The 24,804-nt window shown below is 38.8% G+C and overlaps 1 protein-coding gene and 1 pseudogene across 1 annotated transcript in view; one reads left to right on the top strand and one right to left on the bottom strand.

Annotated features, from left to right (window-relative positions):
* Positions 1–20,563, bottom strand: part of UBE2K (ubiquitin conjugating enzyme E2 K) — a 72,881-nt gene extending 52,318 nt beyond the window's left edge. Inside the window, exon 1 of the mRNA XM_061191332.1 lies at positions 20,284–20,563. Within this exon, the coding sequence (XP_061047315.1) occupies positions 20,284–20,346 (63 nt within the window). The 5' untranslated portion in view covers positions 20,347–20,563. The remainder of the gene's footprint in view (positions 1–20,283) is intronic.
* LOC133092102 (polyglutamylase complex subunit TTLL1-like) lies at positions 9,170–10,457 on the top strand (annotated as a pseudogene).
* Positions 20,564–24,804: the final 4,241 nt, after the last annotated feature.

The raw sequence follows: 24,804 nt of genomic DNA, 5'->3' as shown, positions 1-24,804 counted from the left end.
AAAACAAAAACTAAAGAACTGAACCAAACAAAAAGGAAGAAAAACAATGGAACTAGTGACTCAATGAAATAAAATAAATAAAACCAAAAAGTCATGGGCTCAACTGATAAAATACAGAATAAGTAAACTAAAGGGAAGAAAGAGAAAGGAAACTAAAAAACGAGATAAACCGACACTTCCCTTGTAGTCCAGTGGTAAAGAATCCACCTTCCAATGCAGGGGACATGGGTTTGATCCCTGGTTGGGGAACTAAGATCCCACGTGCCGTGGAGAAACTAAGCCCATGTACCACAACTACTGCGCCCGCACGCCCTGGAGCCTGTGCGCCACAACTAGAGAGAAGCCCAAGTGCCGTAACGAATGCCACAACAAAGACGGGATGCAGCCCCCAAAAAAAAAAAAAAAAAAAAAGTAGAAATAAATAAATAAATAATTTTTTAAAAAACCTTTAAAAAATGAGATAAACCAAAAAAAAATAGATAAACCATATCCTGTGTTTACTATACATTAAAAACAGATCATAAGTGAAATGTAATATCTTAAATAAGAGTTTTTTTTTTGATGTGGACCATTTTTATTGAATTTGTTATAATACTGCTTCTGTTTTACGTTTCAGTTTTTTGGCCACAAGGCATGTGGGATCTTACCTCCCCCGACCAGGGATTGAACCCGCACCCCCCTGCATTGGAATGCGAAGTCTTAACCACTGGACCGCCAGGGAAGTCCCAAGAGATTTTTTTTTAAATACCTAAACTGACAAAAATTTAGCAACCACTCACTAAAAAGCCACCTGGTTCTCAAACATACATTCCACTTTACAAAAAATGATCCCACACTGTTTCAAAACAATGAAAGGGACAGAATGGTTACAAACACATTTTATAGGACAAACAATGGCTTTGATCCCCCAAACTCAGCCAGCACAATTCTGAACAAACACAGGCTAGTCTCACTAAAAAGTTACACAATTCTCAACAAAATCTTGGTTAACATACCATAACAAATTTAAGTACTATTCACTATGACCAAGAGGGGTTTATTCCAAAAATTCAAGAATACAATTCCATGAAAATTTTTATCAAAAAGGTATTTGGAAATGCCTTAATTTGACAAATACAGATGTTAAAGTGACAAAGGATATATATCTAAAATTGAGGCAAAACTATGTTTTCCTTAAAAAAAGGGGTAAGAATATTTGCCATCACTGCTACTACTTACAGTAATCCTTCCACCTAAACACAAACTCTTCTATAAAATCAAACATAGACAAATTTATTTTGCATAAACGTATTTTAACCACAAGAATTTCAAACAGAGACCAATCTCAAATTACTTTCACAGCTATGACTTGAAGTCCCCTGCCTCCAGAACTGTGAGAAAATGAATTTCTGTTGTTTATGCCACCCAGTCTATGGTATTTTGCTGTGGCAGCATGGGCTAAGACATCCACACACTGATTTAAAAAAGAGAAAAGGGGACTTCTCTGGTGGCGAAGTGGTTAAGAATCCGCCTGCCAGTGCAGGGAACACGGGTTCAATCCCTGGTCCGGGAAGATCCCACATGCCACGGAGCAATTACGCCCGTGCACCACAACTACTGAGCCTGCGCTCTAGAGCCCACAACTACTGAAGCCCTCGTGCTGCAACTACTGAAGCCCGCACGCCTAGATCCCGTGCTCCGCAACACGAGAAGCCACCGCAATGAGAAGCGCCGTTCGCCACAACGAGGGAAAGCCCACATGCAGCAACGAAGACCCAATGCAGCCAAAAATAATAAATTAAAATATTAAAAAAAAGAGAGAAAGAGGAAAATCATTTGTTGCCATAGGAGGTGACTATTACACCAAATCTATACTCTGATAATAAGTAATTTTCATCCCAGTTAATGATGGAAAGCTCTTCTTTCTCGAACAATTCTAGCTAGGTAAATATAAAGTTGACAATTAGGAAAATCAATGGATGATGATCCTTATCAGGTGAAAGGATACTAAAGAGTAAGATATTTGCAAAGGACCAAAGCATTAACTTCAGTTTACTTGCGAACTGCAAAAGGAATAAAATATACCTTCACGAAGAGATCTTGTGGCTCCCACCTTAATCAAGTGATTACACAAGTGACCTGACATGACGAACAGTGAGAAAACCTGATATTACACATATATTAACATGATTCAATATGAAGTACCGACATTACACTTGGAGTCTTGCCAAAAATGTTTAACCTGATAATCCAGTCAAACCTTTATACCTAAACTCCCAGTTTATAAGAAATACAAGTTAAAGCATCACCATGAGGAAATCTCCAGGATTAAAAATAGAGGTGTGTGCAGGAGAACCATCATAAATTTTAAAAGACTAAAAACTACATTAAGGGAATCCCCTGGCGAGGACTCAGCGTTTTCACTGCCATTACCAGGGTTCAATCCCTGGTCCAGGAACCAAGATCCCGCAAGCCAAAAAAAAAACCCCAAACAAACAAGCAAAAATACTACATTCATATGCAATGTGTAAACCTTAAGCGGATTCTTCGAAACAAAAATCCAAAAAACTATAAAAGACATTTTTTTAAGTAACTAGGGAGATATGGGAAAATATGAATATTAGATACTAAGGAATTAACAATTTTCTTAGGTAGAATAATGATACTGTGGTTATGTAAAAGAATGCTATTTAGAGGAGATGCATGCTCAGCTTTTGGTAGTGAATTATCTTCATAACAGCAGCATTAACAATTGTTGAATCTAGGCAGTGATGACAGAAGCATACTGTTCTTTCAACGCTTCCACTTGAACATTTTCTTAATAAAAAGTTAAATGAATTATTTTTTTTACTTTTTTCTGCCACTTACTTGCCCATAAAATGTCTAGTTCATAGAACTTACTCAAGTTCACTGGATAAACTAGGGCTTGGTCAAATGTTTATCTAAATAAACTCAATGTTTTTCAAAAAAAAAAAAAGTTAAATAAACAGATAAAATGGGACAGTTAATTTTTCTATCTGACTTAAAAAAAAAAAAGGTTTTATTAATGGTGAGAATATGATGAAATGGGCTGCCTCATACAGTGCCAGTGCTAGAGCAATTTACAACAAACTTCCTAGAAAACACCTTGGTCATAAGTTCAGATACTATGACCTAGTAATTTTCTTCCAGTAATCTATCTTATGGAAATAAACTCAGATAAAAAGTATTATGGGACGTCCCCGGTGGTGCAGCGGGTTAAGAATCCGCCTGCCAATGCGGGGGACACAGGTTCAATCCCTGGTCTGGGAAGATCCCACATGCTGCGGAGCAACTAAGCCTGTGCGCCACAACTACTGGGCCTGCGCTCTAGAGCCCGCGAACCACAACTACTGAAGCCCGTGTGCCTAGAGCCGGTGCTCCGCAACAAGAGAAGCCACCGCAATGAGAAGCCCGCGCACCGCAATGAGAAGCCCGCGCACCGCAATGAAGAGTAGCCCCCACTCGCCGCAACTAGAGAAAGCCGCGCACAGCAACAAAGACCCAGTGCAGCCAAAAATAAATAAATTTATTTAAAAAAAAAGTATTATGTAAAGATATGCCTTTCAGCAGGAAAGGCTATAACAAGAAAAAATAGAAACAACTTATAAATGTTCGACAAAAGAATGGTTTAGTCAGGTAGTACTAAACATTAATATGTAAATACTATTTAATTCTAATACTCAAGTTAAACACTAAATATTTTAAAAGAATATTTAATGCCCTGAAGAAAACACATGATATATTAACAGGAAAAAGATATAAAACAGTATACATACAAAGATCCTGATTTGACTATAAGGATGTTTATATCAACAGCTATCTGTGGTTGATGAGACTGTTGCCTAATTTGTCATCTTTGTACATTTCTTTTCAATTCTCATAGATGAGCAAGGAGACAGGATTAAGACTGCCTGTGTTCCCGACAAATATTAACAGACTGTAAGCTCATATCCCCATAATCATACTCTCGATTTTGTTGTCACCTAAACCTGCACCTTCTCCGAAATCCACTTCAAGTTTCTCAGATTCCCAACCTCCGTGGATTAAATAAATTCACTCTGGTACCCCAAACCCAGCTATTAGCTGGCTTCATCAAAACAGAACCACTCTCCCTGACTCTCCCTCATTATCAGTCACCTTTAAGGTCCTCACTTCCTCCTTAGCCAGTTTAGATTCCTTGGGCATTCATCATAATCACTCCCTTGCAAATACTCTTGACAACCTTGATACCTTTCTTCCTGCAGTGTACTCATATGGCAAAGCCCTAATGCTAATTAAACTCATTCCCCAATTAACTAAAAAAAAAAAAAAAAAAAAAAAAAAAACTTCCTGTGTCTGCCCCAAGCAGCACTGCTGGGGGAGGGAGCAGGAAACAACCACCATTAAGCGGTCTGATGTTCAAGTGAAAACCACAAATCCCAAATAGAAACTTAACATTGCCCTAAGTGTCTCTGCTCCTATTAAAGATTAATCCTTCCACTTATGTTAGGAACACCACCCCCTGTTCTTCTCAAGGACTTTACTCCTTCAGTTACTCCTCTCTCTAGCATAATCAATTTCTCCCATCCATCAACATACAAACATACTCTAATATCTACTAGAAAAAAAATTTTTTTTTAAAGATCTCTGAAGCCATGGTCTTCTCCAGCTCCCCCGCTTCTCTCCTTCCCTGTAAAAGCAAAACTCCTTTAAAAAGTTGACCATAGTTGCCAGTTCCTCATCTCATTCCTCTTAACAATTCACCCCAATAACACATGCACACCATTCCAATGAAAATATTCCAGTCAAGGTCACCAATGATCACACTGCAAATTCAACAGTCATTTTTCCCATTTAAGCAGCATGACAAAGTTGACCACCCTCTTCTTGGAACTCTGTCTTCTCTTGGCTTCAATGACACCACGCTCTCCTTTGTTGGTTCCCATCAATTCAACTTCAACATGTTCTATGGAACCAGGACAAAAACCAGATTTTGTCCTAGACCCCTCCTTTTCTAACCAAATTCTCCTAGAGTTAAGTTACCCAGTCTAAGCTTCAAATTATACCATCTATGTATCTATGATGCCAAATCTCTCTTCAGCTCTAACCTCCAGACTCACATAATGAACTGCTTAAATTCTTATCCTCCCCACCTCCAGTGTGCTCTTCCCACTCTTCAACTCAGAAATTAGCACCACCATCTATCTAGTTGCAAAAGACAAAAATCTAGGTGTTTTTCCAGTTTCTTCATTATTTCTCTACACCATCAGCAAGCTCTGGTGACTCCACTCTTAAAACATAACCCAAACACTTCTCTTAAGCCCCCTCTATTCTACCCTAACCCCAAGCTACAATCATCTCTTGCCTAGGCTACCTAGAAAGGCTTCCCAAATGATCTTCCTGAGTTCATTCCTGCCTCCTATCCCCAACCCCACATGGGAAGTGCCTAACAAATTTCCTTCTCCTTCCTTACTAACAAAACCCTCATTTTAATTGGGGAGCAATGTGCTCAGCTAATAAACATTTCCTAGCCTACCTTAAACCAAGAAGTGATTATGACACTGTGGTGAATAAAAAAACAAAAAGAGAGGTCACTGAATGGAACCTCAGATATCTCTTTAAAGAGAGTGAACTCAGCTGGCAGTGCCTGGTGCCTTTCCCTTTTTGAAATTCAGATAGGCTGCCTGGTCCTCTGATAGCCATTCTGAGAGTTTAGGGACAAGGGTCAAACTCCTAAGAATAGTAACCTGAAAGTTAGAAGTAGACTATTAACACTATAAAGCCCCTAACCAAGCAACTTTGGGATACTTTCCCTCCAGACTTTTCCTATTTATTTCAATCACTACTACTGTTTCTTTTGTTATATCCAGCAAAACTCAACCTTTAAGTAGTAAACATTTCCTCGTATCTTCAGGGTCAATTCATTCTCCACAGCAGCCAAAGTGATCTTTCAAAAACACCAATTCTGTCGTTTGCTTTAAATCCTCAAATGGCTTGTGTGTGATCTGGCTCCCACCTACATCTCCAACTTCATCTTGCACCATTCTCCTCCCTTACCCACAATACTCCAGCCACAACAACCTCCTTTTGGTTGCTTACACATAGCAAATTCATTCCCACTTTAGAGCTTTTACACTAACAGTTTCCTCTGATCTGGACTGTTCTTCCCCTAGTGACGTGCTTTTAACATTCAGATCTCAATTTAAGTTTACAATTCTAGGATAAGCCTTTTCTGAACACCCAATCAAAAACAACCAATTAATTTCATCTGGACAATATTATTATACAGCTCTGCACTGCATTTATTACTTATTTGTCTGTCTTCCCTTATCCCACTCATTACTATATCCCCAACACATATCATGGTGCCTACCATAGAGGGAGCCCTCAAATACCTGTTAAAGAGCTCTTGGTACTGATAATACAAAGATGGATGAGCCATGATGCCTACCCTTGAGAAGCTTGGAGTCTAATAGGGAAAAACAACTTCAAATGATTAAAAATTACATATTTCGGTTTGAAGTCCCATGGGAATTGTATTCAAAGCTCCCCCACCCCCAAAAATTCTAAATATGTATATATATGTACATACATAGATAAAATGAAAGGAATACCAAAATTAAGATGTATCTCTGTATATGTGAAATATTTCATAGACAAACATTTTTTAAAGAAAAGAATTATCTCTGGGAGTGAGATTACCGATAATTTTTACTTTATGATATAGTTCCCTGTATTTTTCAAAGTTTAATAAGTTTGTTACTTTTATATTCACAGAATTTTGACTATTTAAAAGAGAAAAGCAATTAAATGGTTTACATTCTTGACTATATAATTATTAGCTTTCTATGTGCATGTAAGAGTTGATCATCCTAATATATGACTAAGTTAATTCCAATTTATCCTCCCAAGTATTAGTTTAAGGGTTATTCCCAAGGAACTCTTTCCCTGAGTTCAGGTTACCTCACCCTCACAGTTCTCCTTACTTAAACTCAACAAACATAACTAGCTGTTCAATGTCTCACCATCTTACTGGACCATAATTTACTCCATAACAGCATGGACCATGTCTAGCTTATTAACAAACACAGATGACATTCAATAAATATTTGTTGAATAAATGAAGAAAAATGTAGAGTTAACTAAAGAGTTTAAACCACAGGATACAGATGATGTCATATATACTAATAAATAGATGCCCCCTGAGATCTTCAAAGGGGAAAACTACAAAATAAAGCAAAAAAGATTCTCTTCCCACCATCTTATTTCCCCAGTTTTGGGCTTGGACAGTATACCATCCCAATTCAGGACCTGACTACATTATCAACAGAAACCCAACTTCACTGGCGGCCACCTTTATCAACATATTCGATTCTTCCTAGTACCAGAAGCAGGATGAAAGGTATTACTTTCATAGTGCTTGGAGATTAGCTCCCTGGAGCTTAAGAAATACTGAAACTCATTCAGGAAAACAAATGCCTCCTGCTCACCAGGCAATGTGCTAAGCAATGGAGGATGGAAAAATCAGTAAGACAGGTCTATGTCCTCAATGACACACATTCACAGTTCCATCAGACAGGTGGAGATAAAGCACGTAAGTAAACACCTAAGGATATAATCAAAGTATGACCAAGCCAAAAGACGTTAAAAAAAGTCTGACATATATAACCCTCTAAAATCTAATCTAGCAATACACACTAAATTCTTGCACATTTGTACCAGCAAGAAACTGGAAATAACCAAATATCCAATGCACAGATGCATAAACTGCAGTATATTCTATACATATATTTTAAAAATAAAGGAACTACTACAGAATGACTTAAGAAAAATGAAGCACAAAGTGTTTTATATCACTGCTGAAAAGCAACAGTATCAGACAACCCACAATTAAGTACACCAATCCCAAATAGGATGGTTCACATGAATCAAAGAAACCTAGAAGTAAAGCATCCCACAGTCACTTGAGAGAAAAGGCTACATATGGTAGCTAGCCCTGCATTTGTAATCACTAGAAAAATCCATAATCACACAAAGACTAAAAATAATGAACAGAGTAACACAGACCTGTCCTAAACCTAGGCAAAGAGCACTTTCAGGAATAGCTCCAAAAGATTAGACACCTATCAAAAATTTGGGCGGTGGGGGGGTGGGGGTGGTGGTGGCATACTTTAAATGTTACTAAGCCTACTACATTTCAGGCACCATACTGGATGCTGAAGAGAAAAAGATGAATAAGAATCCTCAAGGAGCCCAGCGATCTAGCAGGAGCAAAGACATATATACAATTACCAAAAATATAATAACCGCTCTAAAAAAATCCCAACAAAGTGATACTGGAGAAAAAAGGTAAACTGTGGGGGGGGGGGAAGGTAAACTGTGGGTTCAAGAAAAGCTTATCAGGGACTTCCCTGATGGTGCAGTGCTAATGCAGGGAACACGGGTTCGAGCCCTGGTCCGGGAAGACTCCACACGCTGCGGAGCAACTAAGCCCATGCACCACAACTACTGAGCCTGCGCTCTAGAGCCCATGAGCCACAACTACTGAAGCCCTCGCACCTAGAGCCTGTGCTCCGCAACAAGAGAAGCCACCGCAATGAGAAGCCCGCGCACCGCAATGAAGAGCAGCCCCTGCTCGCCGCAACTGGAGAAAGCCCGTGCACAGCAATGAAGACCCAGTGCAGCCAAAAACAAATAAACAAATAAATTTTAAAAAAGAAAAAAAAAGAAAAAAGAAAAGCTTATCAGGAATGGCATTTTAGGAGAAGTTTTTCAAAAGGCAAAGAAAGGAGGTTAAGGACTTATTCCAAGCAGACAGAACAACTCAGTATAGCTAAAGGCTGGAGGGAGAGTGAGGGTCTGAGGTATGTTCAGGCATACAACTAAGTTGAGACTTGACAGGAAATAAGTCAGGAAAGGTAGGCTAGAACAACAGTAAAAAGGTTTTGACTTCATGCAATAGGGAGTAGACAATGCAAAGGAAAATGACAAAATAACGTTTTAAAAATTAAATCCAGGGAGGCGGGGCCGGGCCGCGGTGCGGGGCCACCGTCCTCCGCGCTCCTGGGCGCTCCTCCGTGCTGTGCGCCCCACAGGAGGAAGTCACAGGAAAACAATCTGACATCAGGTGAGAATCCAAGTCAAAACTGGGTGAAACTGAAGAGAAATTGGACGTTCCCGTTGGCTCCATAAGTACCTATGGATTATGGCAGGAAAAGTGAAATAGGTCACTGATATCGAGAAGTCGGTGCTGATAAATAACTTTGAAAAGAGAGGATGGGTCCAAGTGACAGAAAACGAGGACTGGAATTTTTACTGGAAGAGCAAGCAAACCATCCACAACGTTTTTAGTGTCGAAACTGGCTACCGGCTCTCAGATGATCAAATAGTCAACCATTTCCTGAACCACTATGAACTGATGCAGAAGGATCTGATGATGAAAAACATCAAAAGATACAGGAAAGAGCTGGAAAAGAAGGGAGTCCTTTAGCAGAGAAGGACGAAAGTGGGAAACACCTCTAGCTGGACTTCGTCCCCGTCACCTACATGCTGCCCGCCGACTACAACCTGTTCGTGGAGTTCAGGAAAAGCCCCTCCAGCACCTGGATCATGAAACCTTGTGGCAAAGCTCAGGGAAAGGGCATCTTTCTGATCAACAAGCTCTCACAAATCAAAAGTGGTCCTGGGACAGCAAAACATCTTTGTTCATGACTCAGTCTACCAAGGAAGCCTACGTGATCTCTCTGTACATTAACAACCCGTTACTAATCGGCGGCAGGAAGTTTGACCTGCGCTTGTATGTTCTGGTGTCTACGTACCGCCACTGCGCTACTACATGCATAAACTTGGATTTTGCTGCTTTTGCACAGTAAAATACACCCCGAGTACCAGTGAGCTGGATAACATGTTTGTTCATCTCACCAACATTGCCATTCAGAAACATGGGGAGGACTACAACCACATCCACGGGGGCACGGGGGCACGTGGACCGTGAACAACCTGCGGCTCTACCTGGAGAGCACCTGAGGCAAGGAGGTGACCAGCAAGCTGTTCAACGAGATCCACTGGATCTTCATGCAGTCCCTGAAGGCCGTGGCACCCATGATGAACAACGACAAACACTGCTTTGAGTGCTACAGCTACGACATCATCATCGACGACAAGCTGAAGCCCTCGCTGATTGAGGTGAACGCGTCCCCATCCCTCACCTCCACATTGCCAATGACCAAATCCTTAAGTATAACCTGATTAATGACACCCTCAACATCGCGGTCCCTAACGTTGAAATTCCAGACTGTAAATGAAACAAGTCACCCCCAAAGGAAGTCCTTGGCAATTATGAAATTCTGTATGATGAGGAGCTGGCACAGGGCAACAAGGCTGACCAAGGGCTGAGAAGTCCGCCGGGCCAGTCGCTGGGGCCCAGAGGGGGCCGATCGAGAGACTCCAGGAGGACCGTCCTCACAACCCGGAAGTGACCTCTAGTGAGAGCAAGACTCCAGCCTGGACTTGTCACTGCACCCACCCTTGCTGAAGACCTATTTTGGAAATTTCCTTTTTCTAGAGCTTTTTTCTTTTCCTAAACCCTGTAATAAAGGCACTTCTTTGGAAAGTTAAAAAAAAAAAAAAAATTAAATCCAGTGGCATGGCGCCAGTTGAATTAGAAGTTGGGACAGACCAAAGGCAGAGAACTAAATGTAAATAAGCAAACTATTTTAATATAAATAGTCCATATGAGAAATGAAAACCTGACCTAAGATGATTAACAAAAAACGCAAAAGCGGAAACAAAGATTCAGGAGATAAATGGGGGATGGAGGACGAAATCAGTAACTTACAAAGGGTAGTAAGAGAAGTTGAAGAAAAACCAGAAAACTCGTATCAGAATAACCGAAAGGGGAAAGCTCTAAGATGGAATTGGAAACGTGGAAGAAAGATGTACAAAATGGACAACTGCTGAAAAGTTACTTTTCGTTTCACAATTTAGAAGATATTGGTAATGCCTGAAAAAGTAGTTTCAATATGATATGATAGAGACAGAAGAAACCTGAGTACAGAAGTTAAGGAATGAATTAACTTTTAAGAACCAAATACAGAAGAATATCTTTATGACAACCAGAGTAGGAAAAGATTCCTTAAACAAAATACAAAAACCACACCATAGGGCTTCCCTGGTGGCACAGTGGTTGAGAATCTGCCTGCCAATGCAGGGGACACGGGTCCGAGCCCCGGTCTGGGAAGATCCCGCATGCCGTGGAGCAGCTGGGCCCGTGAGCCACAATTACTGAGCCTGCGCGTCTGGAGCCTGTGCTCTGCAACAAGAGAGGCCGCGATAGTGAGAGGCCCGCGCACCGCGATGAAGAGTGGCCCCCACTTCCCACAACTAGTGGAAGCCCTCACACAGAAACGAAGACCCAACATAGCCATAAATAAATAAATAAATAAATAAATAAATAAAATTTATTAAAAAAAAAAAAAACAGAAAACCACACCACATAGGAAAAGACAGACAAATTTGACTACTTTAAAAGTAAACGCAGTTAGATCAAAGATACAATAAAGTTAAGTGAAATAAGCCAGCAGAACAAATAATGTATAATAATCAAATTCATAGAGACAGAAAATATTCAATAGAATGGTAACTGCCAGGGGTTGAGCATTGAGAAGTAAGGAGTTAGTGTTTAATGGGTACAGAGTTTCAGTTTTACAAAAAACAAAGTCTTGGAGATGGATGGTGGTATTGGTTGTACAACAATGTGAATGTACTTAATGCCACTGAAATTGTGCACTTAAATATATACAGGATGAGGGACTTCCCTGGTGATCCCGCAGTTAAGACTCCTCGCTCCCAATGCAGGGGGCCCAGGTTTGATCCCTGGTCAGGGAACTAGAGCCTGCATGCTGCAACTAAAAGATCCCGCATGCGGCAACGAAGACGCCGCATGCCACAACTAAGACCCCAATGCAGCAAAATAAATAAATGTTTTTTAAAAATACAATGAAAAGTTTTATGATGTTATTTACCACAATTTTTTTAAAAAGAGCATAAAAAAAGATCAGACAGTTAGAAATTAAGCCACATAACAGAAATAGAGAAAACTATACAGATAAAGAATTCTTACAAATCAATAAGAAAAATACAAACCACACAAATTCTTAAAAATGGGTAAGGAATGCAAACACTAATTTTACAAAAGAAAGCCTTACGGCCAATAAACACAAAAACATGCTTAATATCTCTATTGACAAGGGAAATGAAAATTAAAATAAGCTACCATTTCATATCCATCAGACTGACAAAAATCTAAACCTTCCAAATGTCAGGTCCCTAGAATTCTTATTTACTTCTACAGCAAGTGTAAATTGATACAATCATTGGGAGAACAATGATGCAATATCGAGTCATGCAGAAGATGCAAATACACTCATATCCTGAAAGTCTGCTTCCTATAAAACGCTTATGTGCCCAAGAAAACAACTATAATAATGTTCAATGCATCCTTTTTTATAATTTCTAAAAGTTGGAACTACATGCCATCAATAAGAGAATGAATTTTAAAAACTGTGACACGAAATACTCTACATAGTGGACCCTTGAACAACGAGGGGGGTTAGGGATACCGACTCCCTGCCCAGACAAAAATTGAAGTATAACTTATAGTTGGCCCTCCATATACCCAGTTCCTCCACATCTACACATTCAATCAACAGTGGATTGTGTAGTACTGCAGTATTTACTATGGAAAAAAAATCCGCATATAAATAGATTCATGCAGTTCAAACCCATGTTGGTCAAGGGTCAACTGTAGTTTAAAATTGAAGAACTAGAGCAATATGCATTGTCACAGATAAATCTCAAAAAACAACGTTGAGACGAAAAGTTGCAGGAGATGTAGAATATTATAACCATCTATGAAAAAAATTTTTTTTAAAGTTTAAAATACTAAAAAGTGATTTTACACTCAAAAATACTGTGTTTATCAATAGTAAAAACAAAAATATGAATGGGAGGATGTACTCAACCCCAGCATAGTGGTTACTTACAAGAAGGAAAGAGAACAGAATGAGCTTTGTCTGTATGTTTTATTTCTTGGGAAGGTGGAGGAGGAGCTAAACCCAGTATGAGTTAAGATCTATTAAATCTGGACCGTGGATATAAAGATGTTCATATATTATTTCTTAACTTCTAAGTCTAAAATATAATTTTTTAAAACATCTTTAAAGATAATGGATAGGAAGCAAGCAGCAGATATGATTATACTCTATTCTTTCCACCATAACCAGTAAACAGAGTCAGAGACCTGGTTTTAAACCCGTTCCACCAAGTTACTCGACACTGAGGAAAGTTACTTAATTTCTTCAGAGCTGCAACTTTCTAATCCATAAAACAAGAATAACACCCATCTCATAAGGCTGTCATATATATAAAATATCGGACAGTAGACATTCAACTACAGGTAGTTACTGTTTTAAATTTGCAGTAAAGGCACTTCCCTGGTGGTCCAGTGGGTAAGACTCCATGCTCCCAGTGCAGGGGGCCCAGGTTCAATCCCTGGCCGGGGAACTAGATCCCGCATGCATGCCACAACTAAGTAGTCCACATGCCGCAACTAAAGATGACGTGCCACAACTAAGACCCAGAGCAGCCAAAATAAATAAATAAATGTTAAATTTGCAGTAAAAGCAAAGAACTAAAGGGAGGGAAAGGACAAGGGTTTTGAATGAAATGAACTTGTCTCACCTTTTCAGAATTACATAACAGAACATATGACGGATGTCAGATGGATGTGACCACGACTTTCTAGTTTCCAAGACCCAACTTTAAAATAGGGATTTTACAAAGGGATTCAAGATTACACACCAGAGGATTAGCATATGGATTCCATGGTCCAGTTAAAGGAGACCAGAGCCATGTCAAGAAATCCAAAATAATCCCATTACTCCATGTTATATGAAAGGCTCCCAAATAATTTACTTCTTTTTCACTCAGAAAGGTCATTTTAACACAAACTTCTCTCCAATTTATAACTGTCTCCTAAAGAAAGACTAACTAACATCTTCAGAACAAAGCCCACATATATTCTTTTGTATTCCCCTTGGCCACCAGCCCCCATAGGTTATTTGCACACAAAGAAACAATATCAGAAGTACTAAAGTCCCTCATCATGTTAAGCCTTTTCTGGAGGCAAATTCGTGTAGAGCTTTCACTAAACCATTGAAGGAAACCTTTATGGTCCAAGGACAACAATAAGCAGAGTATGAAAGTACAGTTAATTTTGACATGTTAGCAGCTATCCATTTACTGAATGTTCCAAGCATCGCTCTAAGCACTGTAAAGCCTCTCTTGATCTCCCTATTTACAGATAAGAAAGCTGAAACAGTCAGTGCTGTAGGTATTAAGCAGAAAAGCCAGGACTGAACGCAAATCTAATTCCAAAGCCCACACTCTTAATCACTAAGCTAAACTCACTACATTATGCTTGGGGAAGTAAGTATATCTGCCTCCTGGCAAACTTTTCTCACACCAAGAGAGAAAAGCAAAATATATTTAAATACAATACTCAATATTGAACTGTCACCCACTGTTGTACTTAGTTTTATTAGCATTCAGCTTTTATGGTATTGTTTATGAAAAGTATAGTCCCATAAAGCAACCATATATAATGGTTGGAGTAAACTGGTATGCCAAAAGCTTGGGTGAAGTTCACCATTAATCAGATTTGAGTCACTGAGCAACAATCAATCTCTCTAGGCCTCAGTTTCCTGATCCTATAGATGAAGTTTTTGGCCTAGATCTAAGGTCTCTTTCAACTTTAACATTCAACACATTTTCTAAGACACTGTTAATGCATGTTTTGAACAAATATTTTGAAAGTCATCTTTTGAAAACCTTTAAAATGAAATCATATAGTATATGCTCTTATGTCTATCCTTTTACTCAAACATACTCAAAGCAAAAAACAAAAAAACATACTCAAAGCTAGTCTGTGCTATTAAAAACCAGGAAAATGACTGGAAAGGGGTGGGGTGTGGGGATTCTGATGGTGCTGGTAATATTGTTTTGGGTGCTGGTCACACTTTATTGTATGTACTTTGTATATTACCATTTATTATTTTGATATGAAAAAGGTGTTTTTTTTCTCCAAAGAAAACTTATGTGTTCTAACTCCACAACTATGTTTGTGTATATCAGAGCTGTGCAACCTTTTTTTTATAAATATATAAATGCGGTGCTTTGTGACCACCTAGAGGGGTGGGATAGGGAGGGTGGGAGGGAGACGCAAGAGGGAGGAGATATGGGGATGTATGTATATGTATAGCTGATTCACTTTGTTATAAAGCAGAACCTAACACACCACTGTAAAGCAATTATACCCCAATAAAGATGTTAAAATAAATATACAAATATATACATATATATATATACACACACATATATATAAAAATGTGTTTCTTGCCTAATTTTGTCCATAACCCTGCTCCCTAGTTCCAGTTCAGGCATCTACAGAAGAGATCATTTACTTGTAAATGACAGTATTCCTGTAATTCCTTTATGACTGTCTCCTGAAATTCCAAGTCAGTCTTAACTTTCCTTTGGAACCTAGCTCAAGAACCTCCCTACATACACATACCCTCAGAACTCCCATAGCACTGATTCTTTGCATCTAACATTTTTATCTACCTCCAACCAGGTAAGTCTTTTAGGGCTGTTGTCAATATGCTCAATAACTGCTGATAACATATTTACTGAGAAATAAGAATATATATTCTTTACAAAGGGGTGACCTGCAAAGGGATCCCAAATGCATCTAACTCTGTGCCTGAGGGACAGAGATCAAAGCCTTTATAATAACTAAAAAAAAAAAGAGAGAAGAAGAGAAATGCACCCCAAAGAGTATTACTTGGACAGGCTTTTAAGTTGTTGTTTTTTTTTTAACTCAATCTATAACACTTTCCTTGCTCAACCTACACCCAGAACCTCTTAAGGCACACTATCTAAATAAGTTACATTGAACTATAATTTACATAGCTGTAAAAACACACCACTTTTCTATTCGTAAAAAATTGTTCAAATTCTGGTAACATTAGTTTATAGCAGGAAATTTCACCTTTTTCCTAAAATCAAAAAGGAAAAAGTTTAAAAGAAAATGATGACAATTAATTGATAAGGGGCAAAGTCTTAAAACAAAAACAGAACATTCAAACCTAGTAGTAGCCATGCTATATAATTTTTTGTACCTTTACTTCCATTCATTCATCTTTTAGAGAAATTATACTACACATCCTACCTAGTTAACAGTCTTAAATGTTCTTCTAAAGAGTTTTGTCTACAGCAGTGGTTCTCAGCATTTGGCAAAATCTGGAGACATTTTTAGTTGATATGATTGGCAGGGAGAGGGTAGGGAGGTGGAGGGAGGATTGCCTGTGCTATTGGCATCTAGTGCTATTAGTCAGGGATAGTGCTAAACATCCTACAATGCACAGGCGAACCACCCACAACAAAGAATTCATTATCTGCCCCACATGCCCCACATAGTGCCAAGGTTGCATGGTCTACAGAAATCAAGAGACTTTCTTCTAAAGATTTGCAACTAGTTCTACACAGAATAATCAAATATATAAAATTTAAAATAAAAGATACAAAAATCCATTTAAATACTTAAGGAAAATGTATACAATAATAGTTTTCCTGAAACCAATTTGTTAATGCCATAGATTTAAATATTCCCTATGAGAATCCTAGAAAATCCTAGTTAGCAAAGTGCAGCTACAATATGAAAAAAACTACAGGTACCATACAGCTCAAGAACAAGCAAGAGTATGTGCACTGATTTAAGGGCATTTTACTTCACTGAACATCAAATTTAAAAATATTTTCCATATTGAAATGCAAGTAAACATTTAATTACAGGTAACACTTAATGTTTAAACTAACAATTAAATTAGGTTGCGTTTAAATCCTTTAATCAGTAATACAAACCAGGTTCAATTATTTTTAAATAATTAAAAGTATGCCTACCTTTGGCAAGTCATGACAGCATGGTACAATATAGACACAAGCAGACTTAGATCTACATCTCAAAGCTATACATTTGTGGACAAATAATTTAACTTCTCTGAATCTCAATTTTCTCATCTAAGAAATAAAAAATCTAATTCAAAGACCTGTTCTTGAGAATTAGCAATAATGTATATAAACAAATGGAACTGAGAGCTCCTCTACAAATGGTGGTTAATTGTTCATACCAATAATAATTGATAGTAAATAATAATACAACCTATGAATACAGATTATAGTTTTATTCTATCCTCGTAAGCAACAACTCACTTATGTAATTCAACTCAAAAATAACTATAAAATGTACTTTAAATCAATTTTCCATGCCTAGCAACTTTGAAACATTACTTAAAATTCACACTCAGATTTAAATAAACCTGACACATAAAGGACAGACTTCCAAACACAGTCTCAGGAAAAAAGGCCTACATGGTTTATTTATTTTGAGTAAATACCATATTAGCATGACTCAAAATTCAAAAGGGATCTTTTGATGCCTGTTGCCCCAGACACCCAATTCTCTGACAGAGAAGCAATCAATGTTACCAATTTCTCATTAATCCTTTCACCTATACAGACAAATACACCTATTCTCCCACTTCTGACACAAATGGTGGCCTCCTCCCACTATTCTGCACTGTGCTTTTCACATTTAATTTATCTTGGAGGCTATATTTTAATTAACAACACACTCCAGCAGTGGCCACTTACTACTTCTTATGGCCAGAATTCAGCAAATGTCAGCTATCTTTACTAAGGCACTTAAAAGGGGGAAAAAAAATCCTTAAAATCAATCAGGAGTCTTAGTAAACACAAACATATGAAATAAACTTTGCTAAAATGGAGAGTTACATGAGGAAATACTTGATTACTTGACCAGCCACTCAAATACTGCATTTACATACATAAAAAGGAAACACGTGGACTGTACTACAAGTTCTTCAATGAGTTGAAAATAATCAACATAATCCATTTATAGAACTGGACCTAGTAAAATATCAATTAAATAAAATATTGGTGAAAATAAAGCTATTTACTGGTTATATATTCCAATATCTGACCCTTTCCTAAATGTTCTTTTAACTTACTTTCTGGAAGAAGTTTCACTCCAGATTTATAAAGGTACTGTTCTTAAAAAAATAATTTGCCTGTTTGTATTTTCTGTTTTCTTCCTCTGAAACACTATGTCACTTGAAGCAAGGCTTCATCATCCCTTACTTAATATAGAACTGTATTATTTTAACAATATGCATTACTATAGCAATACAAGATTTCTTTTAAGCATCAATTTAAGTACTAAGAATATCATGGTGAAAAGTCACCTCACATAATGCAGAGACTATATGAATTATGAGAGCAGTAACTTACCACTTTTAATTAATAGAAAATAACGCATTAAAGCCTTATATTAAGTTTCAGGCTTGTACAACCGTATTATAGAAGAAATGTTTTAGGCTACTGGCAACAATATTAGCTGCAAACTTTCATTAGGAAGATATATGTCAACTGTCCTGGAATATATTTTCTTAGAGAAAAACTTAGAATCACTGTTTCATTGTATATCAGTACAGGCATTTACGACTCTTTTTCTGCACTGTACCACAAAAATACAAAGTCATCCTTCCATTCAGAGTTTTGGCACTTGAACAAATACAGAGGTCAGAGTACATACACATGCTCTGTAAAACCAATCATTACTTATATACTATTACCTTCAATAAATCTGCTAGGATTTGGCATTTTTAAATAATCTTAAAGAATTTTCTCCATGTCTAGCTGGAAAAATACATAATCACTTTAGACTCAAAGTTCAACTGCTATCAGACTTGTTAGTAACTCATCACATACTTAGAATGCTGAATTTCACAAATCATTGCGATCATTAAAGTACCAATGTAAGAATAAAATACAAATAGCAATAATACATCCAATAATGATATGTGACATCTTGAAAATAAACAGTCAGTATTTTTAATCTTTCTTTGTTGAATCCAAGGAGGAAAACAACCTAGCATTCTTCTTGATTTGGGTATGAAAAAAAAAACTGTACTGATACGTTCATAATTTTGAGTCAAATTACTAAAACACTTTAAATATCTTACATTAATAAGTGTGGCTAATACTAGAGTATGTAAAATTTCCAAAGGACTCAAGAGCAGATTAAGACAAAAAATTTTTTAATCATTTCAGATATAAATATGTTGGGATAAACCTACTTACTTAATAAGGAGATATAATAATGTATTAATCTGCTGAAACCTCATGTTTTTTAATAGGGATGTTCTTCAAAAGTAAGAATCAAGTTAACTATGAGGGACATCATAATGAAGTTAACTATGAAGGACATCATAGTGAAGTTTCATGGCACAACACAACAGTGTCACAGAGGCACTGTCTTGGGACACTCTGTAACTTGTAGACAGTATTTTGAAATAAGCTTCTCGTACACTCCATTATTTTTTCCTAATCCTAGCTAAAAATATTTAAATGTCTTTAATACACCAAACAGCTTGCCTTTACCCAGTCAAAAAGCTTTAGATGTCAATCGAAAAGAGGCCTAGATGTTGTCGGGGTAAGTAGAAATGAGATAACGGTCTAATATAGAATTAATTTCCTATCTCAGGTGAAAATTCCCTTATCCCTCCCCCCCACTCAAAGAAGATAGTACCCCATTATGCCTTCTCTTCTCTCCCAATACCGAACTGAGAGGGAGTAACTCTGAACGTCCTTCTTTCATCAATACCTAAGGACTCGCATCGCTCCTTCCCTAAGAAAAGGACCGTGGCGGCCAGACCGGTTATAACCCAGAATACCCTTAAAAAGAGTGGGCCTTTGGACAGCGCGGCTCTCCGGATCCAGTTACCACCTTTCCCCTTCCCCCAACCCACTTCCCGGGTTTTCTCAGGCTCGGCCTGCTCCCTCCCCACCCTACAGCCACACTTCCAGCTGTTGCCACTGCCTTGGGGCTCTCTCTAGAGCTCACACCACGCCGATAAGCGCCCCTCCTCCATCCGCCCCCCAAACCGTATTCCTCCCCAGACCACCCGCCCGCGAGACCATCCATCCCAGGGCCCTGGGAGGGGAGGGGAAAACGGCGGAAGGAGGGGGAGACTGCTGCTTCCCCACAAGCAGAACGGTGGCAGCAAAGAAGGCCACCCGGGGGTTACCAGGGATATTGGGGTCGCCACTGGAAGGGCCCTCCCGCCCTGGGCTGAGGTGGGGGACGTCCGGTAGTTCATTTCTGACCTCCTCGCTCTTCAGCACCTCCTTGAACTCCCGCTTGATTCGCTGCACCGCGATGTTGGCCATGTCTCCGCCCGCAGCTGATTCGTACCCGCCTCCTCCGCCACCGCTACGACCACCGCCACCGCCGCCACCTCTTCCTCCACCGCCTCCTCCCTCTGCGATTCACACCCGAGCACACGAACGCTGCCAATGCCACCCCGGCCGCCGCGCTCTGTGGAATCACCTCCGCGCCCGGCCACCAAAATGGCGCCGGGTCCGCGCATGCGTACAACGCTGACCCGGCCGGGCGGCGCAGCCGCTGCCGTCGTAGCCCCTTACGCCTCAGTCGCGAACCCGCGCCGCGCTGCGCCGCGCCTCGCGTCTCTGCCCGAGCTGCGGCCGCGTGGCTCCGCCCTGCCGGCGTTTGGGGCCAGGAGGGTGTGGCTTCTGCGCCGGCCGGCTGGCGCTATCGGGGCCTCCCCGGTGCTCTCCGGCGCCTCCTCTTCTGTACGAACCAATGTGATATGGTCGAGGCTTCCAGAATTTAGCCTCTAACCGAAGGTTCGAATCCAACCTGACCGGTTCACGCGGCCCCACTCGGCTCAGAGCGCCGCCCTGACTCAGCCAGACCCAGAACCCACGGGATTAATGCAACCGGCTGTGTCTAGTGTCTGAAAACATTGTCCCGGAACTCAGTCCGGTCCATATTCTATTGGTAAAGAAAATCCACTGCGGTTCGTTTTTGTTCTTAAGCCATTATAATACTGTTACTACAATCATCCCAGGATCTTTCCAGGTACAACAAATCATTAAATTAAGTATCGTCATTGTTGGGTCTCAGTTGTATCTGAGACCGCTACTCCACGGAGATGCCTGAGAGTTCAGAAGCCGGATGTTGATCTTTGACCTACTTAGATAACTGATGCCAAGCCGTGGAACTAAAACCATAGTTTTTAAACTTGAATGTACATCGGAATCCCTGGAGAGCTTGTTTAAAAACAACAACAACAAAAAAGATTGCTGGAGTGGAGTGTGGGCCTAATTTGCATTTTTAACAAGTTCCCAGGTGCTTCTGCTCCTGCTGCTGGTTCAGGGACCACACTATGAGAACCACTGAACTAAGGCCTGTAAAAATAGTTTATAAAGTGAACAATGGAGAAATAGATGCTTCTTGGGGACGAAGGGCAGCTTCTGTAAGCCTAGGGTCTACAACAGTGTCTGGAGCTAGTAGGCAGTCAATAAATATTGAATGAATAAATGAGTAAAGATAAGAGTAAAATGTTTTAAGTGGAAAGTAAATTTGAAAGTGGTTGCTAGGGCTTCCAGTAACTAATATGGTTTTGATGCTGAGAGATGCTTTGAATAGAAAACATTTTGTAATAAGTAATAACGTTTATTTAGAAGTTTATATTTCTTGCATTTCTTTCACCTAACCAATCAGTAGAGTGTCCTATTAGAAGAATATCATAAATACACCGTCTTAGCAAAAATTACTAAAATTGTGGCAGTAAAAAAGAAAATAGCCACTGGGGGTGAATCATTCAGTGGAGGCACATGGCAAAAAAGAATTTATTGAACTCCTGCCGCGGGAACCAAGAGGGGATTTTAAATTCCAGCTCTCCTCCATACCAGCTCTCTCGGCCAAACTTGGTTTCCTCTTCTGCAAAATAAGGAAGCTGGATGAGATGATCTCTTTCAAGTTTTAAGAGTTCAGAAATCTAAAACATCATCTCGAAACATTCTCCTAAATGGGCTAACGTAACTATAAAACCGTTCCAGCAGAGCCCCCTAGTGGTCCTAACAGGAACCGACTATACATGTGGGTCATGGCCCAATAAATTATTGGTATAATGTATAAATCATGCAATGCTATGTGAATTTGTGCCAGTACATTAAAAATAGTTATTTCGAAGTGTGCAAAATTTTTCTGAATACTTTACATTTATCACCTTCATCCAGTCCCCAATATTAATCTTGGAACTTCAAAGAAATTTACAACACTCAAATCACAGGGAGACTAATTAGAAGGGTATGCTAATTTCTTTGGGGAAGAGAGGTTTGGTAATTTTTAAATGCACGTAATCATTGGTCCTGAAATTCCACTTTCAGTCCATTTTTACAGTCCTTCCAGAGAATGAGGCAACTGCATATAAACTGACCTGAGACGATCCTCAAAATACATTCTAAGGGGAAAAGAGCATTATGCTAAAAGCAATGTGGTATCCTAGATTGGACCCTAGAACCAAACGGACATAATTAGTGAAATCTGAATAAATTCTGTAATTTAGTTAGTAGTATTGTAGAGATGTTAATTTCCTAGTTTTGACATGGTACTATGATTATGTAAGATGCTAACAGTAGTAGAAGTGAGTAGAGTATACAAGATTCTCTAAAACTTTTCTGTAAATACAAAATTATTCCAAAAGAAAAATTTTATTTAAAAAAAAATCACTATTCAATCCAGATTGTGTGTAGTATACCACAAAGTATGTGATAGAAGAAAGGAATATGCTTGTGTATATGCTTGTGAATCCATAAAATATCACTGGAAAAATACATCAGAAACTGACAGCATCATTGTAAAACAACTGTACCCCAATGAAAATAAATAAATAAATAAAATAAAAATGTACAGAACATTAAAAAGAAAAAAAAAGAAACTGACAGCAGTGGTTATCTCTGAGAAAGCAACTTAAGTTCCTTGGGGAAGGCAAAGTGGGAGACTTTTCATCATGTATCCTATTGTAAATTTTACCTGTTCAAAACTAATTTTTTAAAAATGAGTTTCCAGTAATGCAGATTATAAGCTCTTCACTATTATGATCTAGTTCTGATTGCTTACTTCATTACATAATTAATTAAACATAATTATTGAATGCCTACTATGTGCCAGGCATAATCTAAGCCCTGGAGGCATACTAGTGAACAAGACCAAAAAACCCCTCGAATCGTAAAAGGATTTGCATTCTAGCAAGGATAAGGAAAAATTCATCTCAAAGTATAGTCTGAAGGCACCTGGGGGGCCCCTGAGATGTCTTCAGGAGTCAATGTGCAATGCCCAAACTATTATCATAATAAAACTAAGATATTATTTGCCTTTTTACTGTGTGGACATATGCACTGATGATGTAGAAGCAGTAGTATGCAAAAAATTACTGTACTAGTAATAATTTTACTAATGCCATACACTCACTATTTGAAAATGCCAGTTTCACTTTAGAATGTCTTCAGTGAAGCAATAGAATTTTTTAAAATTTATTTATTTTATTTTTATTTATTTTTGGCTGCTTTGGGTCTTCATTGCTGCGCGCGGGCTTTCTCTAGTTGTGGCGAGCGGGGGCTACCCTTCATTGCGGTGCGTGGGCTTCTCACTGCAGTGGCTTCTCGGAGCACGGGCTCTAGGCACCCAGCCTTCATTAGTTGTGGCGCATAGGCTCAGGCTCTAGAGCACAGGCTCAGTAGTCTTGGCGCACCGGCATAGTTGCTCCGCGGCATGTGGGATCTTCCCAGTCCAGGGCTCGAACCCGTGTCCCCTGCATTGGCAGGCGGATTCTTAACCACTACACCACCAGGGATGCCCTAGAAATTATTAATTTTTATTAAACTTCAACTTTAAAGTACATGTCTTAATATTCTGTATGATACATGGGAAAGGTACATAAAGGACTTCTGCATACCAAAGTTCATGGTAAAGCACTTGCGCAAATGGTTGCGTTGCAAGCTGAACTTAGCCGCTTTTTTCATGGAACACCATTTTTACTTAAAATAATGATTGAGACAAACTATGTTTATTAAGAGTTGGGTATTTGGCAGGCATTTTATCAAAAATGAACAAGGTAAGCCTATCATGTCAAGGAAAACAAGTGGCAGAATTTGTTGAAATGATAAAATTCAAGCTTTCAACTGAAAATTAGAGGGTTTTTTTTTTAACCCATAAGAAAACTTTTTAATATGCATCTTATTTTTTAACAAATTATATACAGGAAGTTCTACACATATAATATATGTACATTATAAACCACACAGATATTTTTTAAATGATACAAAGGCAAATAGGTTCTAATATTTTCTTTTCCTAACTCTTAAGGCATTAGAAAATTAGAGTTTCAGAAAACATATCTGCCACTGTGACTTGACGGCTTCCCAATATGCTTAAAGACCTTTCTGATTAAATTGGGTGATATTAACAAATGTGATTGCTAGAAATTATGCAATGAAGTATGTCAACATTTGGAAGATCTGCATAAATTAGTGAGGCAATAGTTTCCAAATGACCAATGCATGATGTCACAAAATCATGCATGGGTAAAACATCCATTCAAGGATCAAGACAGACCAATGGATTTTAATGTAACAGAATACAAAAAATTCATAACATTTCAGATTCCATATTGCACCTAACCTTTGAGAAACTACCATTTGTCTAGATTTAGTTATATGAAAAAAGTTATTAAAATATTCTTTCCCTTTCCAACTACGTATCTGCGTGAGGCTGGATTTTCTTCATGTACTTCAACCAAAACAACATGTGCAACATATTGA

Source organism: Eubalaena glacialis, chromosome 5 (genome assembly GCF_028564815.1).
Source record: "Eubalaena glacialis isolate mEubGla1 chromosome 5, mEubGla1.1.hap2.+ XY, whole genome shotgun sequence".
Taxonomy (NCBI): domain Eukaryota; kingdom Metazoa; phylum Chordata; class Mammalia; order Artiodactyla; family Balaenidae; genus Eubalaena; species Eubalaena glacialis.
Note: the sequence above shows the minus strand (reverse complement) of the source record. Positions and strands in the feature narration are given on the sequence as shown.